General features: G+C 41.2%; 1 protein-coding gene across 3 annotated transcripts in view; it reads right to left on the bottom strand.

Annotated features, from left to right (window-relative positions):
• ESYT2 (extended synaptotagmin 2) overlaps positions 1 to 22,638 on the bottom strand; it is an 83,053-nt gene that overhangs the window by 26,426 nt on the left and 33,989 nt on the right. For all 3 annotated transcript variants that reach the window (XM_055334692.1, XM_055334690.1, XM_055334691.1), the window contains exons 4-9: positions 21,384 to 21,460; positions 16,668 to 16,740; positions 16,341 to 16,430; positions 8,695 to 8,750; positions 3,068 to 3,188; positions 182 to 358 (exon numbers count right to left, since the gene is read on the bottom strand). In XM_055334692.1, coding sequence (XP_055190667.1) covers positions 182 to 358; positions 3,068 to 3,188; positions 8,695 to 8,750; positions 16,341 to 16,430; positions 16,668 to 16,740; positions 21,384 to 21,460 — 594 coding nt within the window. The remainder of the gene's footprint in view (positions 1 to 181; positions 359 to 3,067; positions 3,189 to 8,694; positions 8,751 to 16,340; positions 16,431 to 16,667; positions 16,741 to 21,383; positions 21,461 to 22,638) is intronic.

The raw sequence follows: 22,638 nt of genomic DNA, 5'->3' as shown, positions 1-22,638 counted from the left end.
TGTTGTTTATGTGTTAGCACAACAAGAACGTTGTAAGGTAGGGACGGAGGTACAATACTTTAAAGATGGGAAGTTAAAGTGAAAATGATTTGTTACCCTCTAAACCAACCACACTCCTGTGTCACAGAAGTGGAATAAGAACGTGCGGAGAAGCTAACTGATGCCACTGGACATATCTTACCTCATATACCTCATTCCACTTTGGACTGAGGCTCTCTTTGATGACCTTGCTTTGGAAGATTTGGTTGCCAACTCGAATAATTCCATATGGGTCTGACTTTCCCTTGACGAGTCCCTTAAGATAAGTATCTTTCCCTTGAAGATCCTGAGCTTCAATAAAATGTATCCTTAGAACACCCTGAAAAGGAGAAGAATGTGTGGATGGTTTGCTGGGTCATCTGACAGACATGGAACAATGACTGCATGCTCACAGAACGGAGAGGGAACGAAACAAAGACTCTTTTCCTGCTCAGCGAGCAATAAGGTAAATGTGCAATGTGTCAGGTGGCAGTGCTGAGGGAGACGAAGCAGGGCGAGATGACAGTGTTCGAGTAATAGGATCCTGAGTTGGGAGGCCAGACCAGGGAGAGGGGTGAGGTGTGAGCCTCCTGGGGAGATTTCTGGCAGGGCCCAGGGGAGTGTGTGCTCCAGGAGCCTGAGCTGCAGAGCCCCAAGGCTCACCCATTTCAATAAGACAGTCACTGAGAACCACCACTACAGGAAGTCTCAGGTATTACTAAGCCCTCGATAGGCACTCATGACTTCAATTTTTACAACAATCCCATGAAAAACAATTGACGTTGGAACAAAACAGGTTTGAACTGCACAGATCCACTTACACATGGATTTTTTTCAATACACAATTATAAATTTTTTTTTTATTTTTATTTTTTTATTTTTTTTTTAATTTATTTATTTATGATAGTCACACACATAGAGAGAGAGAGAGAGAGAGAGAGAGAGGCAGAGACACAGGCAGAGGGAGAAGCAGGCTCCATGCACCGGGAGCCCGATATGGGATTCGATCCCGGGTCTCCAGGATCCTGCCCTGAGCCAAAGGCAGGCGCCAAACCACTGCGCCACCCAGGGATCCCTCAATACACAATTATAAATTTTCTCTCCCTTATAGTTTTAATAACATTTTTTCTCTAGCTGACATTATAATACAGAATAGTACATAATATACAAAACATGTGTTGTTTCTGTCATTGGTATGGCTTCTAGTCAAAACTAGGCTATTACCACTTAAGTTCTGGGAGAATCAAAAGTTATATGCAGATTTTCTGCTGCTCAGGGTGTCAGTGGCCCAACCCGTGTTATTCAAGGGGCAACTGTACTGTCGTCATATTTATTTTACAGATAGGAAACTAAAACTTTGAAATACATACTATACTACTCATGGAGTTTATTTTTTTTAAAGATTTTATTTTTCATGAGAGACACAGAGAGAGAGAGAGACATAGGCAGAGAGAGAAGCAGGCTCCCCACCGGGACTGGGATTATGCCCTGAGCTAAAAAGGCTGATGCTCAACTGCTGAGCCACCCAGGCGTCCCTACTCATGGAGTTTAAAGCAAAATTTTCTTTTCCTAAAATGTTTAATTGGTAAAATAAAAAAATATTTACTCACACTTCTTTCAGGGCAAACAATGGTGGTCACATTAGCACAGGGCAGCACTGTCCTCCACAAACCCTTTTAAAATTACCAGGTAATAGTACTGACCCAATCAGCGAGGGAGCGAGCAGGGAAGCAGCTGGCTTCCCAGCTGCTGCCAAGGCAGGAGGAACCTCCCTCCCACCTCGGGGACAACCCAGCGGCCTCCCCAGGGACACACGGGTCTCCTCCTTTGGGTCTGCAGCAGACACGGGGCAGTGGTGCCAGAGCCCCCTGCGGCCTCCCGGCTCCAGCTCCCTTTATTTTTAAGGGGAGTGGAGAGGGAGGCGGTGGGGGAGGAGAGGGAAGGAGGGAGAGACAGAGGGAGACAGACAGGCAAGCAGGGAGAGGGAAAGAGAGAATCTTAAGCAGGCCTGAAGCAGGGTTTGATCTCACAACCCTGAGGATCATGACCCAAGTGGAAATCAAGGATCAGATGTTTAACAGACTGAGCCACACAGGCACCCCTCGGGGTTTCACTTTTAAGGGTAATGCTCTCACTAACCTGTGAGGGTCCATGCACGCCAAGCACCTCCTCTCTGACCAGTGGAAGAAATTCTGTCCCTGCCTGGCAAGTTCTCACTGTCTTTGAGGCTACGTAGTTTATGCAATTGAAGGCAACCCCAATATCTGTGACCTGTGTGTGCTAAGCATCACCCCGAATTTACAGATGAAGAAATTGAGGTTCACACACGCCAAATAATATGCCCAAAAAGCAAAGCTGCTGTTAGACTCCAGGGCTGTGACTGAGATCCACGCCTTGCCTTTACCATCCCGTCCAGGGCAGCTGTAACACCAGCACTGTCTCTGCCCTGGTGCTTATGAAATGACTCCAGAGATAAACCATACTCTCACAGCTGAGAGAAAACTTGTACCATACTCTCACAGCTGAGAGAAAACAGTCATTATACAAAGTGCCCATCACTTAGACTAAGCTGTTATGTTCTGATAACACAAATAGTATGTGTTTTCTGAGATAACTTAAGCTGTCACAGTGATCTTTCATGACTTGCAGTAACATCTGCAGAATTAAATCCCTATAAGCACCTTGGATGTTCATGGCTGGGGTTCAAGAATTGCCCGGAAGTCTCTGAGATGCACACTGGCCAACCTCCTAAGGAGTGTGATAGGACAAACTATTACATCAAGATCCTCGTGGCAAGGTCACTGTTAAGAGAATCATGAGAGGGCATGTGGGTGACTTGAGTGACTGTGTCTGCCTTCAGCACAGGTCATGATCCCAGAGTCCTGGGATCGAGTCCAGAGTTGGGCTCCCTCTGCCCTCCCCCTTGCTCGTGATCTCTCAAATAAATAAATCTAAAGAGAGAAAATCACAGGAAGTTATAATACCCAAATATGTGATAAGCTTCTTTGTGTCTATGTCTAAGTGTTAATGAGTGCTCAGGCATACTTACCTTTGGTATAGGAAACCGCAATTGAGCTATTTGAACTTCACTGACAAGAGGAACAGTGATCCGATTGGGAAGCACCAGATAGTTTGATATTATATCCAGAATGATAGTATCCGACAGACCACTATCAGGTGGGCAGTAAAAAGAACAAACCAACTATCAGGCATATCAACACTAGTTATCACTTTAACAGTTAACTTACCACAAACATGATAACAACACCCCATTTACAAAGACAGAATTGTCTAATTTCTTAAAGACAATATTTAAAACAAGCAGTTCAATACTTCAGCTGCAATATGGCTACGGTGACTATTATGTGGGATACATACATAGCTGAGAACACACGGCAATATTCTGGCTACATTTCATAATATTCTAAATAATGTTTCATATATTCCTACATAACTTCATCATTGACTTAATATTGACTAAGACACATTACATTTTTTTAGCATATTTCAAACGTCCAAAAAAACTGCAAGAATACCGTAACAAACATCTACCCTACTCATTCCATGTTTCTTACATTAAATTTCTCCCCTTATATATTCACAGCTCCCAAAGAAGTAGAATAATTTAGTTTACTCTCTCTTCACACTATATTTGGGAACTGAATACTGTCACAATTTTGAAATTCTATTTACCACTGCACAGAGAACTCAGTAACATGAATAAAATGTAGGAAATAAACATGTTTTTGGCTATTCTTTGGGGTAAATGTGAGCATTGAGGACACTCTTTCTGAAAGCACACATCAATGAAGTTTCACTGATGCAGAAGAACACTTTTAATCAGAACTGAGAAGTTTGAAGAGAATCTTACTTCTCGCCCGTACTTCTGAGATGTGAACACAGAGAAATACCTACTGGGACAGAGTGAAAGGCACAGTCCTACAGTAATAACTGAACATTTACTGGAAGCTGGGTATCCAAACACAGTAACAAGATAAGAGGTCTTACCTTACTTAGGACATTTCAGTTCAAGATGGAAAAAAGACTGAACTACCCAAAATCCCACAGAAAACACTGCTCTTTTATGAAGAGGTCAGTTAATTAGACATTAATACTCTAAAGAGACAGAGAGGATTTCAGCTGGCAGATAGTCAGATATATGTCCATTAAGCAGTAGTGTGAGGTGGGCCTTCAGAGCTTCAAGATCAAGCATATTCTCAATTTAGTCATTTCCTCCCCAAAATACTGGGTTTGTTTATATTAAAAAATTTGCTGGAACAGAAGATCCTTTGATGATGATATGCTTCAAATGCCTTGGTGGTAGGCCAACCACCTCACCACCACCCAGCCATACAGACTGAGGCCCAACACCCAGCAAAGCAGCAGCAGACCCATCCTGATGCCTCACTCCTGCTCACCCTTCTACCCTACTGCACACCCACCAGGCTCCTCAGAGCTGCATCAGGGCTGCACTGCTGCTCCTAATCACTCCCAACATCTAGCGGGCCCCTCTGCTGGTCCTGGCTGCTGTCATGGTCAAGAACAGCTATTGTATCTAGGCCTCTGTCTTTCAGAACCGCTTGCTCATCACTTTGTTTCTTTTCTTTTCTTTTTTTTTTTTTTTTAAGATTTATTTATTTATTCAGAGAGAGCGAGAGAGAGGCAGAGACACAGGCAAAGGGAGAAGCAGGCTCCACACAGGAAGCCTGTGGGACCCGATACCAGATCTCCAGGATCACACCCCAGGCCACAGGCGGCGCTAAACTGCTGCGCCACCGGGGCTGCCCTTATTTCTGTTTCTACCATAATTCTCATCCCTTCCTATACCTTTAGCATGGAGTTTAGGACTCTTCACTGATAGGGGTAGCCAATTTATGGTGAAGTACAGTAATTCAGGCAGTGTTGCTACTTTATAATACCTTGGGTTATGTTTTTATTTTTCATAAAGATTTTATTTGACAGAGAGAGAGAGAGAGTGAGAGCACACAGCAGAGGGAGAGAGAGCGAGTGCACAGCAGGGGGAGCAGCAGAGGGCGAGGGAGAGAAGCAGGTTCTCCATGTGGGGCTCAATCGCGGGACCCCAGGATCATGACCTGAGCCGAAGGCAGATGCATCACCCACTGAAACACCCATGTGCCCGGGGTTCTGTTTTTAATCAATGAATACAGCAAATAGATGCTCATTTTGTAACACTCAGGGCAAAATGTGTTAGGTTCAAAGTTACCAAATATTTACTCTTGTAAGATTTTCCATAGCAGTAATTGCTAGAAAGTCTTTAAGTGAGAAAAGCACAGCCCAAGTTTTAAGTATATATGTATATATTACATAACATTTATATAAATATAAAATATCTTTTATTACATAAATTTTACATAATTTTGTTTAAATTATATACATCCTATATAAATATATAATTTTATTTAAAGGGGATGTTTTTTTTTTAATTTTTTTAATTTATTTATGATAATCACACACACACACACACACAGAGAGAGAGAGAGAGAGAGAGAGAGAGAGGCAAAGACACAGGCTGAGGGAGAAGCAGGCTCCATGCACCGGGAGCCTGACGTGGGATTCGATCCCGGGTCTCCAGGATGGCGCCCTGGACCAAAGGCAGGCGCCAAACCTCTGCGCCACCCAGGGATCCCAAAGGGGATGTTTTTATATATACCTTTTATATCATAGCTCTGGTTCGAACTAGCGTGTATTTCCTTCCAAATTTATAATATACATGAGTATATATTTTTAATGACATATATAATTCTCTACATACTAAATATATTTTATATATGTGCATAGAAATCTATATATAAAATAGCTTGAACCTATTACTGTATAAAGAGAATCTGTCATTATCATTAAATACAACTGAGTGTATATGTTTCTCCATGTGTATAGACATATATGTGCGAGTGACATATATGTGCGAGTGTGTATATATTTGTCTTTTACTTTATTTTTAAAGATTTATTTCTGTGAGAGAAAGAGAGAGAGAGCGCATGAGAAAGCAGAAGGAGATGGAGAAGCAGACTCCCACTGAGCAGGAAGCCCAACATGGGGCTGGGTCCCAGGACCCTGGGATCATGACCTGAGCTAGAGTCAGACACTTAACTGACCCCCTAGGACCCCTTTCACTGTATTTTGTATTTTTTAGTAGGCTCTATGCCCAACATGGGGCTTGAACTCAAAAACTCTAGATCAAGAGCTGCATGCTCTACCAGCTGAGCCACCCAGGTTTCTCTCTTTTAAATAAATGATTTGAGATTGACTCCCCCAGCAGCAGGCTTGCCAAAGGTAAAATATGCCCTCTGGCTCACTCTCTAAGAGAACTAATATAATGCTATTTACAGGGTAGCTGCTTGACAAGCTTGCATTTATTTCAGTCCTCCCATGATGCATACAACAGGAAAGCAGAACAAACACATTTAAAAAAAAAAAAAGACTTATTGATTTGAGAAAGAGAAAGTCTACGGGAGGAGAGGGAGAGTCCTCAAGCAGGCTCCCTGCTGAGTACAGAGCCCGATGTAGGGCTTGATCCCTGGATCCCAAGATCATAACCCAAGCCGAATGCAAGAGTCAGCTGCCTAATCAACTTTGCCACCTCAAACATTTTCTACACTAAACAGCAGGTTTGTTGTTTTGCTGGCTAATCAGCATCTGTTCTCACAGATGCAAGTAACGGTGAAAGTTCCTCTTTGGTTTCTCCTGGTGCCCCTATTTCTCCTCTGGGGATGGGCATGAGACCCACACCTAATCATCAGAATCACAGGGTTTGTCCAAGGATGGGTGGACAAACAAGTCAGCTCTGAGACTTTTGCCAGAACTAGCAGAAGACGGTTCTTTTCAGACTGAAGTTGCTAAGCATGAAGAACAGAAGGTAGAAGCTGCTAATTCACAGCAAGGGCCTGCTTAACAACAAACCCACGCAGAGAAAACCAGAGTCGAGAGTTGGGCAGGGAGTCTTCAGGGCATTGCATGGACAACAATGCCTGCCTGTGACTGATTTCACTCAGAGAGTGCTCCAGACTGCTCAGTGACACCAGCTAGGAAGAAGCCAGTGTGATAGGAGCCCCGCAAGAGCAGGTGTGACAGTTCTGTTCACAGCTACACCACAGCAAAGTGGCTGGCTCATAGCAGGCACTCAATACCTACATGTTGGATAAATGAATAAAAAATAGTATTTATTTACTCATTTACTTTTTAAAAATGTTTATTTATTTAAGCAATCTCCACATCCAATGTGGGCCTTGGACCTCAATCTCAGAGTTGCACACTCCTCCAACTGAGGCAGCCAAATACTCCCTGCTCATTTACTTTTTTTAAAAAAAAGACTACTTGTGTTGGACTTCTAGCTTGCAACCAAGTATCCTAATGAATACTTCAACAATTCTTTAAGTTGTCCTTTCTTTGTAAAGATCTTTTAAAGATGAATAGTACTTTCTATGTCCATTAAACCACAGTATCTAAGAAATAATTTTGTTATTAGGACCATGCCTCATTTTATTAAAGTCCTAAATTTTCCTTGATGATGAAACAAAATAAAGCTCTTTCTAGTGGTCATTTTAGGGACCTAAACAAACACATGGGAACAGAAAAAAAAACAGACTAGTTTCTGACCTAGTTTAAAAAAAAAGAAAATCCAATTAGACAAGTTATCTACTAGGAACATAGTTTTTTTTGTTTGTTTGTTTTTTACTAGGAACATAGTTAACTGTAACCAATAAGTAATGTATTCCAACCTTCAAATAATATAAGAGTAAACCGCAAAAGCATGTTTCCAGAATTTTCTGCTTGGCAACAACTAATAGGTTCACCGCACACAGGGACCTTCCATCAGGTGAGATGATGGTTGTGACCTGAGGAAGATTTCACTTTCCTCACAGCAGGGATGTGACCTTCATGGTCTCCTAGTTTATTATGGGCAAATTTCCTCATGTTTTAGATGTGACATTCCAACAGAATAATGAAGAGACTCCAGTGATGTGAGGCAGAAAGTCCAGGTTTCTCAGCTCTCACAGCCAACCCTATACATTCTAGGTCTGGTACCTACATTTACCCCTCTGTGAGGAGCTGCTGGAGGCAAGCAAGGCAGTAGCACAGCCTGAAAAGAATCCAAAGGGCTAGTTCTGAAACATATATTCACTTCTTTTTTTTATTATTATTTTTTTATAGATTAAAAAATTTTTTTTCATAAATTCACTTCTGAAGTTTCATTTTTCTGGGAAAATAAGAAAAAACAAATTTAAAAATTTACTTGAAGGATATTAAAAGGCTGCTACTTTTCTCAAACACCAATGCTTGGGGCACCTGGTTAGCTTAGTTCACAATGTGACTCTTGATTTCAGGGTTGTGAGTTCAAGCATCACACTGGATGTGGAGCCTACTTAAAAAATAAAAATGAAAAGAAACAACAAAAGCTGGAAAGATGCTTCATGATGAAGGAAAAGTAAAACGAAGGGTGAGTGATGCTGTCGAATCCCCTCACTCACTCTCCTTCCAGTGTCTCAGATGCAGTCAAGAGTGTGGAGCCTACCCAAATCTCTTCGCCTGAGTCGCACACAAGGGCCGGCCTGAGGGGCACGGATTTTGCCTGGTGCCCATTCTGTGTTTTCGTGACACTAGAAACGCACATTACACCATCAACAAGCTAACCTTAGGGCATGAGATCATACTTACTTTAATCCTGGGATATCGAGAAGATTAGTCAGTCCTGTCCAGTTAATTTCTATAAGCTGTTTAAGAAAAGGGCAAAATATTAAGTTTCCAAATTATTTCCAATTATCAAATCAAATCATACAGGTTTCTTTATAAACAAAATGCATGAGTTCGTAACACTGTCCTACTACACCTTTTCACTTTGTCAAATATCAAAGTCATTGTCCTTTGTTGGTACGCAATGTTCTCTCTTGTGTGTTTTTGATAGCATCTGTCCCTCTGATAAAATCAAGTAATTTATATACCTTTCATCCTATTAATGAACACTTAGAATATTTATAATTTCTCTTTTATTATAAGTAATGATTCAGTTAATATCTTCTTATATACACATTCTTATAGCACATGCAAACTAGCATTCAAAAAGTAAAAGTTTTGGTCAAAGACGTATATATATATATATACACACACACACACACACACACACACGCACACACACACACATATATGTATGTATGTATGTATATATATATATATATATATTTTTTTTTTTTTTTTTTTTTTTTACAAATTTTTGTTTTGGGAGTGCCTGGGTAGCTCAGTCCATTGAGTGTCTCACTGCAGCTCAGGTCACGATCTCAGGGTCCTGGGGTCAAGCCTCACATTGGTTTCCTTGCTCAGCAGGGAGTCTGTTTTTCCCTCTCCCTGCTCCACTTGTGCTCTCTCTCAAATAAATAAAAATTTTTAAAATAAAAAAATTGTATTTTTTTAGAAGATATTGAGAGTGAGTGAGCATGAGTGCACATCTGTGTGTGTAGGGAGAGGGCAGATGGGAGTGGGAGAGAATGAACCTCAAGCAGAGTGCACTGAGCCCAAAGCCCCATGCGACGTTCAAACTGATCCCACGACCCTGAAATTAAGACCTGAGCCAAAATCAAGAGTCGTATGCTTAACCAACAGAGCCACCCAGGTGTCCCAAAGATTATTTAAAAGATCTCTACACCCAACATGGGTCTCAAACTCACAGCTCGGAGATCAAGAGTCTTGCTCCACTGAACAAGCCAGCCAGGTGCCCTTACATGTTCATTTTTTTTTAAATAAAATTATTTTTTATTGGTGTTCAATTTGTCAACATACAGAATAACACTCAGTGCTCATCCCGTCAAGTGCCCACCTCAGTGCCCGCCACCCAGTCACCCCCACCCCCTGTCCCCCTCCCCTTCCACCACCCCTAGTTCGTTTCCCAGAGTTAGGAGTCTTTCATGTTCTGTCTCCCTTTCTGATATTTCCCACTTATTTTTTTCTCCTTTCCCCTTTATTCCCTTTCACTATTTTTTATATTCCCCAAATGAATGAGACCATATAATTTTTTTCCTTCTCCGACTGACTTATTTCACTCAGCATAATAATACCCTCCAGTTCTATCCACGTCGAAGCAAATGGTGGATATTTGTCATTTCTAATGGCTGAGTAATATTCCATTGTATACATGTTCATTTTTTTATGCTCACAGATGCTACCCAATTGCCTTAATAAACAAGATACTGTACTGATTTATATTCCCACCCTAAATGTAAAAACAGTCCTTTCTTTATACTCTCACCAAAAACATATTAAATATCAGTCCATTTGGTAGTTTAAAAATGGTACTTTATCCCTGTTTCAATTTGCATTTTCCTGGTATCAGTGGAACATATTCTATCCATTCAGTCAACATATGTATTTTATTTGCTCAATTTTCTAGTGGGTATTTGGGTATTAGAATAATTCCTATACAGTTGGCTAAGATAAGATTCTATTTATTGGATACAGATGGGTTTTATAAAAAAGCTTGATTGGAAACACTGCTTTCTTGTCAACGTGTATATTACACATAATAAAATTACTTGTGCTTTATATTTGTAGAAAAAATGCTGAGATTGCATGATCTCAATTACCCATATAGTTACAGTAATAAAACTGCTCAAATCCCTTTGGGAAATACACAGTTATAAATACAAACTAGAAGAGTCAAGATTCTTTTGGATAGACCAAAACTGGAAATTCTTTTTTAGTAAGTCCTAAAAGACTTAAGATTTTTCAGAATAAGAGAAATGAAATGTAAATTTATTGCAAATATCAGTACAAACTCATATTGGTGCCCTTATGCCCCCCCATCCCCCAAGAACAGGTATGGAAGCAATGGCAGTCTGGGGCAACCAGCACTGGCCAGCCAGCACCCTGATCATGATCTCTACATCTTCCAAGGGATTGTGAAGCAGCAGGTGATTCCAGGACTGGTGTGCAAACTGTTAACATAAGAGGGCTTCCTTTTATGACCCTTGTCAAAATGAGGAGATACATTTAAATGCTACCCAAGTTCAGAGAAACAACACCAGGGAGGCTAGAACAGGAGTCAGCTGCGTTTGAGAAGAGATCCAAATCCAAGAAAGGAGCCCCCAGGGAAGGGGCCACTGGAGGCCTGAGGGAGGAGCTCAAGCACAGGGGAGGGAAGGAGGAAAAGAAGAGTCCAGAGCCACAGAGGAGGGGTAGTGAGAAAGGAGGGAGAGCAAGCTTGTGTGTGAGCCAGTGTGTGAGAGCATGTGAGAGTGAGCATGTATGAGAACAAGGATGAGTATAAGCACACCTGAGAACAAGTGTGCGTGTACCTGAGGATGAGTGAGAGAGGTTTGGAAAGTGAGAGGGCAGAGAGCGAGGCAATGCTTGGGAAAAGCAGCACTGGGACAGGTCCCCTGCCCCCACCTTAAGTGCACTGGGACAAACTGAAGAGACAGTGAGATGTTTCCCAACCACCCCCTCTGGGCTGCTGCAGCTCTTCTAGGACAAATGGAAGCAGTAGTGTGGTTACAACTTAACTGAACAACACAAATGAATCTGTGTACTTCATGAAACCCACAGACATCCCATCTCCTCTCTGCTTTTCCATCAATGCATGGTTGGATGGACGGAGGGAGATGGACAGTTCACCTGTTTATTTCAGCACTTACTATACACGCCAGGTGTTCCAGGTACATTAAGTTATACAGTATAGACCAGAGGCTCCCACCCTTCTCCAGAGTTTTTCAATTAGTCACTTTTCACTGGTGGTAAAGGTCAAGAATGCTTTTATTTTGAAACTCCTGGGACTTCCAGCTTCCACCTAGGATGCTGAAAACTGGAAAGGACCCACTGCTGAATGCACAGGAAAGCTGAGTGACAGGGCCACCCGCGCCAAACCCTTTCTTACAGGGTGGCTATGGCTACCCCAGGGCAGCTGAGAGGTTCCAGCTGGATCGTCATCACTAAAGACCAAGTACAGGTGACCAGAGTAAGCCCTCTGAAATCCAGACACACGGCATCTGCAACTGCCCTGCCCTGGTGGGCTGAGCAGCGAGCATGTGCTACAGAGACTACCGAGAACACTTCTAGCAGGGGTGAGGCCAGGGAGGGAACAGCTGCTGCTGGAAGGACACAAACTCTACCTTCCATGGTAAGGAAGAGAAGCCACTGGGAACAGGGACACAGAGGAGAAGCCTCACTGCAGCTGGGGGACAGGAGAAGACACCATCTCAAGCCCTGACCATTACAGATCCTGTATTACTGGAGGTGGGTGTGCAGACTCTTTCCTGAATAAGACCCACCAAAGACACAAGCAAAAGGAGAAGGCAAGGTCACTTGAAAGGGCACCAGCAGTGAAGCCCAGTACAGGCCATGGCAATGAGGAGCTCCCCGGTCCCAAATGGGGGTAGGGCAAGACTATCCAAAATAATGAAAGATACCAAATACCTGGCAGGATAAATACCCCCAAAGCTCCCAGATGACTTAATGTGTGGTCTAAGTCTGGGACCTTCCCCAGTCTGGCAGGCCCTGGTGGACCTGTCTGCCCAGCCGTGCCTCTCCACCTCACTGCTGCTGTCTACATAGGGTTGTAGAACTGGCTTCTGGGAGCCTGATCCAAACACTGCAACCTTCCTCCTCCCAGCCAGTCTAGGAGTCTATATCTGACATAGCTGGAGTGGGGAATGGAGCAGGGAACAGAAGGCAGGAAGAGCCACTACATCCTGAGTGCACTGGCAGCCCTGTTTTTGGCATGTGGACTGGAGGACCAGAGGAAGCTGGTCTCACAGGGAAGAAAGAATGCAGCAAGGGCATATCAGGCCTGTGTGACAGTCACAAAAGCTTTCAAATTCTGCATTCCAGTAAGTTTTGTGAGAGAGCAATACATGCTATTTTCATTTAAATAAAGCCTTTCCTTTTTCCTGTCCTTTGATCAAAGTATCTCAGTTGCTGGATGTGAGCAAACAGAACTCAAGTTCTTCTCATGGTCGCTGTAAAATAAAGATATTTCCATTTTTACAGATGGAGAAATGCAATCTGTGGTTCAGACTCTGTTGGCCGGGAGGACTGTCTTAGGATAAACACATTATGGGCATGCCCTGGATCATCTTCTGAATGAGTTCTGGAAGAAACCTCCTGGATTTACTTGAGGCTAATCTGTAATCCTGGAATAGACCTAACAAGTAACTGAGGATTCTGAAACCTCTCTCCTAGTGTATGCCAGAGGCAGTTTCAACAACAGTCAGGTTAGCATGAGTGAGTGACCAATTCCCTGCGACGCCCAAAGGGAGACACTGGCTTGTTCTGGCCCTTACCAGAACCTTTACCCAAGGTTCTCTGTTTAACCAAAACTTGACTTCTAGTGTTAAGACCCACCAGAATGCTAAACCTATGTGTAGGAAAATACTTAATATCTTAAAAGCCTGAGGACTTACTATGCACCAGGCACCTACTGTTTTATACCTACTAACATTTAATCTTGTGAGACAGTAATTCTCATGCCACAAATGGGGAGACATCCTCTGACATGTGGTCCCCGTGTTACAGATGTGGAGATGCCCAGTGACATGTAGTTCCCGTGTCACAGACAGGAGATGCCCACTGACATGTGGTCCCCATGTCACAGATGAGGAGATTTGGTCTTAGATTAAACAAACTGTTTACAGCACAAGGCACATGGTCAGAAGAGAAAATCCAGGTGCGGAAGACCAGGCTGGAGAAACCTAAGTCTGTCACTTAACCACCATATATACTGCTTTTACTGTGCTTCTGAAAGCTTGTAACTTTTGAATTTTTTTTTTTTTTACAAGTAGCATATCATCAAACCTAATTGAAACAAATCAACAAGAACAAAAATGTGCAAAGGTTTCATAAGAGTTTCTGACACTATATTTCTAAATCATCTGGATAGCCAAAAAACCCCAAATCTTTGTAGCTGTATTTTCCTTTGGGTGAGGAAGAATTACTTGGCAACCAGTAGTGAGTTCTGTTCTCATATTTTCCAGTCGAAAATAACTGAAAAAAAAAAAAATTCCCTTCGCTTCAAAGCATATGTGTGGTGACTTTACTTACCATATAAGGAAATGAATAATTCTGAACACAGCCTCATCCATTTCTGACACTAAGATTTTGTCTGGAAGTTACATGGCAATGTTATTTTTAAAGTAAATATACCTATGGAGGACCCAACCTAAGGAAGAGTACTACTAAGTTTTGAGGGAGATTTAAAGACTCAGATTTCATTATTTTCTGAACTGAAAAAAAGGTCTTTAACTGTTAAAAATTCTCTGTAAATCAAAAATACTTAGCCATTTATTAAAGATTAGTTTATATTCATTAATGAAGTTTTTTTTTAAAAGATTTTATTCATTCATGAGAGACACACACAGAGAGAGAGGCAGAGACACAGGCAGAGGGAGAAGCAGGCTCCACTAGGGAGCCTGACGTGGGTCTTGATCCCGGGTCTTCAGGATCAGGCCCTGGGCTGAAGGCGGTGCTAAACTGCTGAGCCACCCGGGCTGCCCTGAAGGAAGTTTCTTAAGCATAATGGCTTTTAAACAACTGGTAGGTGAGGGGGAAGAAACATGAATTTTAAATCTTTTATGAAGCTCTCCATTTCTCAAAATTTTAATTAAATTTTTACAAGAAATTCTTTTATTCCTTTTAATTTTACTGTGTTTTATGTAGTTAAAATACATTCAAAATAAGCCTGTTATTTAAGCAATAAAAAGCAAATCAGAGTAATACTTTTAGAGGTAACAAAGTGAAGACACGAAAGTCTTGTGGTTTTACACATAAAAAAATGCCACTTGTAGTTTGGTCTAAGCAAACTTGTATATTAAAAACCTAACAATAATTTGTATTAAGTTATTTAAATCAAATTATGAAAATTAATATTCCCTTTTTAAACTATACATGTTAACGGTACCTCCAGAAAAGGACTCACAGAAGTTACAAAAAGGTTGTATTATGAAAAGATAACTGAGATACAGATCAATTCATCCATCAGACATTTACTAAACTGTATGGAGACAGATCTGGCTGTAGCTTTCAAAGAGTTCATGAGAAGTATGCCACAACATAGAGGCCACTATGGCACTGGGGAATATGGGGAAAGCTGACTTCCTGTGTCTCTGGAAGAGACTGCACAAAGGGATGAAGACAGTGTTCTGGGAGGAGGAAAAGACAAAGGGAGGTGATGAGCAATGAGGGGGGTCAGTACAATCCTTGGGTTATGATTCTTCCTTGTGGCTGGAAATTGGGATGCTCATCAGAGCAGTGCCAGGAAATGAAGCTGGAGAGAGACCCCACCTAGATTATGATGCTTGTCTGCAAGAAAGAGATGGTCCCTATCATCTGTGTGCACATTGGGAGGTTAACTCTAGTGAAGTCTACTGACGACAGAGTCAAGGCAGGAAGCCAGTCAGAGGCTGCAGGAGGCCACATCAGGAGGAGCCTGGTAGGTAAGGAGCCACCCAGGTGAGTGGGAGGGGCCATGGTGAGGAGACTAGGCAGGAAAGACATTTTTGTTAATAAGTATTGACTATTTATAATAAAATGTGGAATATACATATATGCCTAACAATGTGAAGTGATGATTATTATCGTGTATCCAAGTGTTAGGATATAATTCAGTAGGGGAATGTGGGTGGCTCAATCCCAGTCATGAGTTCAAGCTCCACACTGGTCTTCACACCGTGTGGAGCCTACTTAAAAATATTACATATATATATATATAATATATATATATATATATATATATATATATATATATTTCAGTCAAAAAGCCCTCCAAAACCTTTATGAATCTTAAAAACCATGTACTATGTGGTTCATTAAACATACCACGACAGAAAGACAATGTATGTGAATGATGGCAGCCTTTGTTCGTGGGGGTTGCCAAGGAGATTTATGGGTTAGTATGAGAATAGCAACTGTCAGCCTGGGCTCCTGGAGTTACTGGTTTTGTAACTTTGACAAATTAGACTCTCAGTTCCTGGTCAGTAAAAGGAACCTACATTAGTATTCAACTGCAGAGTTAATGAGGATTAGATGAGCAAATATCTATAAACCACACTCAGTGATAGGAGCTGAATGTTAGTTACAACCCACACTTTTAAAAAAATCTATGTTTTCAAATTTCCTGTAAGAAACATACTACTTTTATAATCAGGGGGAAAAAAAGCTGTCTATTAAGAGATGAAGCCCTCCTTTAAGAGCATAAAGAAGCATAAAAACACTCACAGGATTCATGTAACAGAAAAGGGAAAAGTGAGAGAAGGACAAACTATGTTTCTCTCCTTACATATCTTTGTCAGTTAATTGGAAAAATGAACTTAATGTTGACTTACTGGTTTCCTAAGGAAGAAAATGGACAAGGCTCCCACTAAGGGCATGTCTCCAATCAACGGTTCCAGGATCACCCGCATTGTACCATGAATCTAAATTCAAACGGGAAATCAGAACATGTCACATAAGACAAACCCACAGGCCACCTACTGATGCAAGAAAGAGGACACATGGTCATCTCAGTGACTTCTGAGCATCTGACTTCAAGTATAACCTACAAATAAAAAACTTAACTTCAAAGAAATTCTGAGTTCATAAAAACTTCACAGTTTTCATTTTGAACAGAGCATACAGAATTTCAGAAGACTATGAAACTTTAAAAACCTTACCTGTATACTTTGAACACCGGCTCTACAAAAATATCGCTTGATCTCCAAATCAATCTCACAGTTTCCTACAAAACTAGCAAGAAAAAGTTCTGTATTACTGTCTCTTAATCACCACAGACATGCAAGGTATATAATATGAGTAAAATGATAGTAGGACAACCAAAATCAGCCTACAGGCAAAACTGTGACCTGAGGCCCATGCCCGAGTATCTTACTGCCCAGAATCGCAGGCATCCCCACTAGCAGATTCAAAGCAGCCACACCAATTACACATGTCACTTCTCAAAGAGCAACTTCTGGATCTGTTTCTTGATGGAATGTAGTTTTCACTTGTTTTATAAACAACTGAGTTTGTTTAAAACATAAAGAAAATCTCATATTATATTTCACCGTAAGTAAATTTTACACCTATGCTCCCTGGTAGTGAGAAAACTACCAACAGTGTTCCAGGGCTCTGTGACATCAAAGGTTAGAAATGATGCATCTTTTGGGGGCACCAATTTTACTCAATGATTAAATAATTTCAATCATTAATACAAAATGAAACAAATGAAACAAGAACAGAGTATGATGCTGAATGCCAGGCTTGCTATTCTCAGTATGAACATGAAACATCATCTATGTTTTGTGCAGGATCTCTGATTTGACTCCCACCTTCAAAGGCAGCACACCATGCTCCTGTTCCTGCCTGAGAACATGGGACAGTTTGAGAGATGTTGCAAAGAGAATATCTAAACACACAAGTAGGGATCCCTGGGTGGCGCAGCGGTTTGGCGCCTGCCTTTGGCCCAGGGCGCGATCCTGGAGACCCAGGATCGAATCCCACATCAGGCTCCCAGTGCATGGAGCCTGCTTCTCCCTCTGCCTATGTCTTTGCCTCTCTCTCTCTCTCTCTCTCTCTCCTCTCTCTCTCTGTGACTATCATAAATTAATAAATAAAAAATTAAAAAAAATACACACAAGTAAAATACTAATGAAAGGCATCTGGGATGAATTCTCTCAATATTTATGTCCTGGTGTTAACGCCAGCATCTATGGATTCTTCTTACTGAGCATGATTCTGGATCTAGCTGATAAAATCACCTGTTAAAAACCCATCTCAAAACTTTTCTCCTCTTCACCCTAAGACCTGATCTTTTTATTTCCTAGTATCTGCCAACTGCTCCTTCCCCATCTCCACTGCCAATAACCTAATTAAAGTTCCAGCCTGGAACATATAAAAAAGTGGAATGCAGATTTTTTTTTAGAGACATAAATATCTGAGCAGCATAATCTGCATATGTTGTTATGACTGCTAAAACCATGAAAGCCAGACTGCGTCTTCACAATGGCGTCTATTAACTGATACAGTCAAATGTTTATTTAATAAATGTGTATGAAATCCTCCCTTGGTGCTGGAACCAGAGAACAAAGTTTCCATCCTCATGAAGCTCATTATCAGCCTAGTGGACAGTCCCAGGGTACAGCCAAGCTGAAGACATAGGGCTTCCTTTTATCCCACTGATGACAACAGTGTCTGTAGTAATGCCCGATACTTTAGAGATACAGATTTTTCAATCAGATCATTAGAGGCAGTCAATGCTCTTTTCTAAAGTAAAGGTCATTGGTATAAACTCTGTATGTTTACTAGATTTATATACTTTAGAAACTCAAAGATGACATTATAAAACAAAAGGATCCTCAGTCAAGGACAAAAGAAAGAAAGCTATGAGTGGAGTCTGTCAATTGACACACCTCAGCAGCTCCCCTTCCACAGCTGTTTTAAGGTCTCAGAGAGATGCAGGAAGCCATGAGAAAGTGCACAAAGAATGAGGACAAGAACTAAACAAAACCACCTTTATCTGCCAGGTGTGGCACCTGGCAGACTGTCAATCTTTTTCTCAATTACTTTTTATTGTGGTAAAACACACAGAATGTATGTTGTACAATCTTACTCATTTTTAAGTTCAGTGGTATCAAGCACATTCACCTTATTGTGCAACCATCACTAGCATCACCTCCACAACTTGTTCATCTTATAAAACTGAATATCCCTGTGAAGCAACTTACCACACACACCCTGATGCCCACCATTCCAATTTCTTCCTCTATGCATCTAACCTAAGTACTCATTTAAGTGGAATCATACAGTATTGGTCTTTTTATGACAGGCTTATCTCACTCAGCATAATGTCCTTACGGTTCATCCACGTTGCAGCAGGTGTCAGAATTTCCTTCCATTTTCTTTAGCGTTAGGATGGTATTAATTAGCAATATCCCAAAGTCACAAAGTCTTTTATAAGTTTTTATTTTAATCATGTGGTGTTCATCGTGAAGATTTTTTTTTAAAGGTGAGTAATATTCCACTACACGTACAGACTACATTTTCCTTATCTACTCACCTGTCAATGAACACTTGGGTTGCTTCCACATTTTAATGGTTACAAACTGCTACACATGTGGGTGTACAGATTATCTCTTTGAAACTTTGTTTTTGGTTCTGGGTATAGCCCCAGAAGTGGAATTGCTGGGTCTTTTTTTTTTAATTTTTTTTTTATTATGTATTTATGATAGAGAGAGAGAGAGAGAGAGAGAGAGAGAGAGAGAGAGAGACAGAGAGGGGCAGAGACACAGGCAGAGGGAGAAGCAGGCTCCATGCACCGGGAGCCCAATGTGGGACTCGATCCCGGGTCTCCAGGATCGCGCCCTGGGCCAAAGGCAAGCGCTAAACTGCTGTGCCACCCAGGGATCCCGAATTGCTGGGTCTTAACAGTGATTCTATGTTTAATTTTTTGAAGGACAACTATTCTGTTTCAACAGCAAACTGCACCATTTTTATATTCCCATGAACAGTGCACATGGGTCCAGATTATCCATGTCCATGCTAACACTTGCTGCCTTCTGTTGTCTGACAGTAGCCATCTTGATGGGTATGAGGCAGTAGATCATGATTTTGATTTGCATCTCCCTGATTAGTAATGAGGGGAGGATCTTATGTGCTTACTGCTCATTTGTATATCTTCTTTGGAGAAATGACTATTCAAGACCTTTTGTCCATTTCCAAATCAGCTTGTTTGTTGCTGTTGAGTTTTAGGGGTTCTTTACACCCTCAGATATTAAACCCTTACCTGACATGTGATTATATGGACTGTGCAGATTCTATGGACTGTTTTCAGTGTTGACATTTAATAATATTAAGTTTTCCAAACAAAGAACATGGGATGCCTTCCATCTACTTGAGTCTTCTATAATTTCTCCCAGCAGTGTTTTATAGTTTTCTTTGTACAAGTCTTTCACCTTCTTGATTAATTCCTACAAATTTTACTCTTCTGATTCTAAAGTAAACAAGACTTTCCTTGACTCCATTCTGGGACTGTGCATTGTTACATAACTGATTTTCTGTGTGCTGACTTTATATTCTGCTACTTTGCTGAATTTATTAGTTCTCCGAGGCTTTTTTGTGGAATCCTTATGGTTTTCTACATATGAGATCATACCACCTGTAAACAGAGACAATTTTACTTCCTCTTTCCCAACCTGGATGCCTTGCTTTTTCTTCCTACTTAGCAGCTCTGACTAGGACTTCCAGGGCCATGTTAAATGGAGGTGGGCATGCCTGCTCCTGATCTTGGAAGAAAAGCTTAGTCTCACACCACTGATACGATGTTTGCTGGGAGTTTCTCACATAGGCCTTTTTTTTTTTTTTTTTAAGTATTTATTTATTTAAGTAATTGCCACATCCAAGTGGGGCTGGAACTCATGAACCTGAGATCAAGAATCACATGCTCCTGCAACTAGCCAGCCACACACCTCTTACCCTTTATTATACCTTTTATTCTTCTGTTCCCAGTTTGTTGACTGTTTTTATCATGAAAGAAAACTGAATTTTCTCAAATGCTTTCTCTACATCAACTGAGTTGATCATGTGGTTCCCCCCCTTCATTCTATTAATGTAGTGCCTGATTCATTTGCATATGTTGAAGGATCCTTGCACCCTGAGAGTAAATCTTATTTGGTCATGGTATATAATTCTTCTAATATGCTGCTGAATTCAGTTTACTAGTTGTTTTTTTTTAAGATTTTATTTATTTATGATAGATAGACAGACACACACACAGGCAGAGGGAGAAGCAAGCTCCTCGCAGGAAGCCCGATGTGGGACTCGATCCTGGGCCTCTGGAATCATGCCCTGAGCCAAAGGCAGACACTCAATCGCTGAGCCACCCGGGTATCCCTCAGTTTGCTAGTATTTTGATGAGGAATTTGGCATCAGATATGGGCCTGTAGTTTTCTTGTAGTGTCTTTATTATTTTTTTTTAAAGATTATTTATTTATTTATTTGAGAGGGAGGGAGGGAGAGAGAGAGGGCAAGTGAGCATGCACAGGTACAGACGCAGAAGGAGAAGCAGACTCCCTGCTGAGCAGGGAGCCTGATGTAAGACTCGATCCCAGGGCCCCAGGATCATGACCTGAACTGAAGGCAGATGCTTAACCGAATGAGCTACCCAGGCGCCCTGTCTTTAATTTTTTTAATTTAACATGCTTACGTTGGCAATTATCTAGGCTATCAAGAATTAAGACACAGAAAGTAAATAAATTTGGGTCTTCAACAATTTAGTCAAATTCCACCAAACATCAGGTAAGAAATGTGCTCATTATATCCTCCTTTATGGGTACAGCTAAATGACATTATATATCATTACCTATGACATAAATATAACACAAATAAAAACTTACCTAATCTGAAGGTCCAAAATAATTTGCCTTTTGTCCACATTTTCAGTGTACACCTTAACACCATTGATCCTAAGGGGCTGAAACAAGAGGCAGCTTATTTAAAAAAAAAACCCAAACCTTGTAATATGGCATAGAAATGAGGACAAACTTAGCCCTAGGCTATAGGAATTAAACTTCTGCTTTCAAAGTACAAGTTATCAGGTCTCCGTTCTCCAAGGTCTTCATCTGTGAAGTATGGGTGACAATGGCATCTATCTCACAAGGCTACTGTGAAATCAAAGGATAGAGGGAATGTGTCTGTCTGGTGTGTGAGCGCTTAGAGGTCAGACCTCTTTTCCCTCTATTCTGTCCTGACATGGTTTGAAACATAGCTTTTTTTCCCTTTAGGTCTTATAATTTTTCATTTCTTAAAATTTTCACAAAATGGGGTTTTTAAATGAAATAAAAAATACTGGCTGTACGTCTGACTTTAATCTAATCAATACAATCTAATACATGATACAGAGACAAAAATCACATGACTGTAAGAAGAAACAGATTATAATACACGCCATGTTTCAAGGACCCAGCTTTAATACCATTTCAATAACTTATTCTCATTTTAGCACTTTGAGATTGCTTCTAGAGAGGTTCTCAACCTCACATTTGAGCATCAAACATTCAAGCTGAAGAAATGCCTTCCCTTTGGAGTATTAGAGCTTACTATGAGGTTTAGGTGTCCTAACATCTTACCCCTCAACTAGCTGGAGGACTAATCTCTAAGTCTTTGTGCATCTACATTTCCTGCTGCCCTAAGTTCCCAGCCTTTTCCCTGGTGAATCACAATGAACACAGTTCAAATCATTATGCTGAGGAGTGAAAATGGGGTACAGGGGCTTAGGACCTTTAGTTTAACTGTCTGCATTAGATAATATTCCCTTTATCCCCTTAACATGACATATGAGATGAGGAGAAGCAGGGAGGCCAACCCCACTCCAGATGACTGGGCATTATCTCAACAGAGTGAACACCTGAAGGCAATAGAACCCCCGCTGACATCACGTGTGTACAAAGCACCCTGCTCGGGGCTCTGCATGTCCTTCTAGCCTGTTCCTTCCTCAGAGTTCCTTCGCCTGTACTTGTAAGATACTGGGGCACCTGGTAACGATGCCATGCTGCCTCTGATAAGTCAGCACTACTCTTAACATTCTTCCTATTTCCCAAGGATAATCTCAGAGTGTGTAATAGAAAATGAACATAATTCTCCCTAAAACAA

This window comes from Nyctereutes procyonoides, unplaced genomic scaffold (assembly GCF_905146905.1).
Source record: "Nyctereutes procyonoides isolate TBG_1078 unplaced genomic scaffold, NYPRO_anot_genome, whole genome shotgun sequence".
Lineage (NCBI taxonomy): Eukaryota > Metazoa > Chordata > Mammalia > Carnivora > Canidae > Nyctereutes > Nyctereutes procyonoides.
This window is presented reverse-complemented; position numbering and strand designations above follow the sequence as displayed.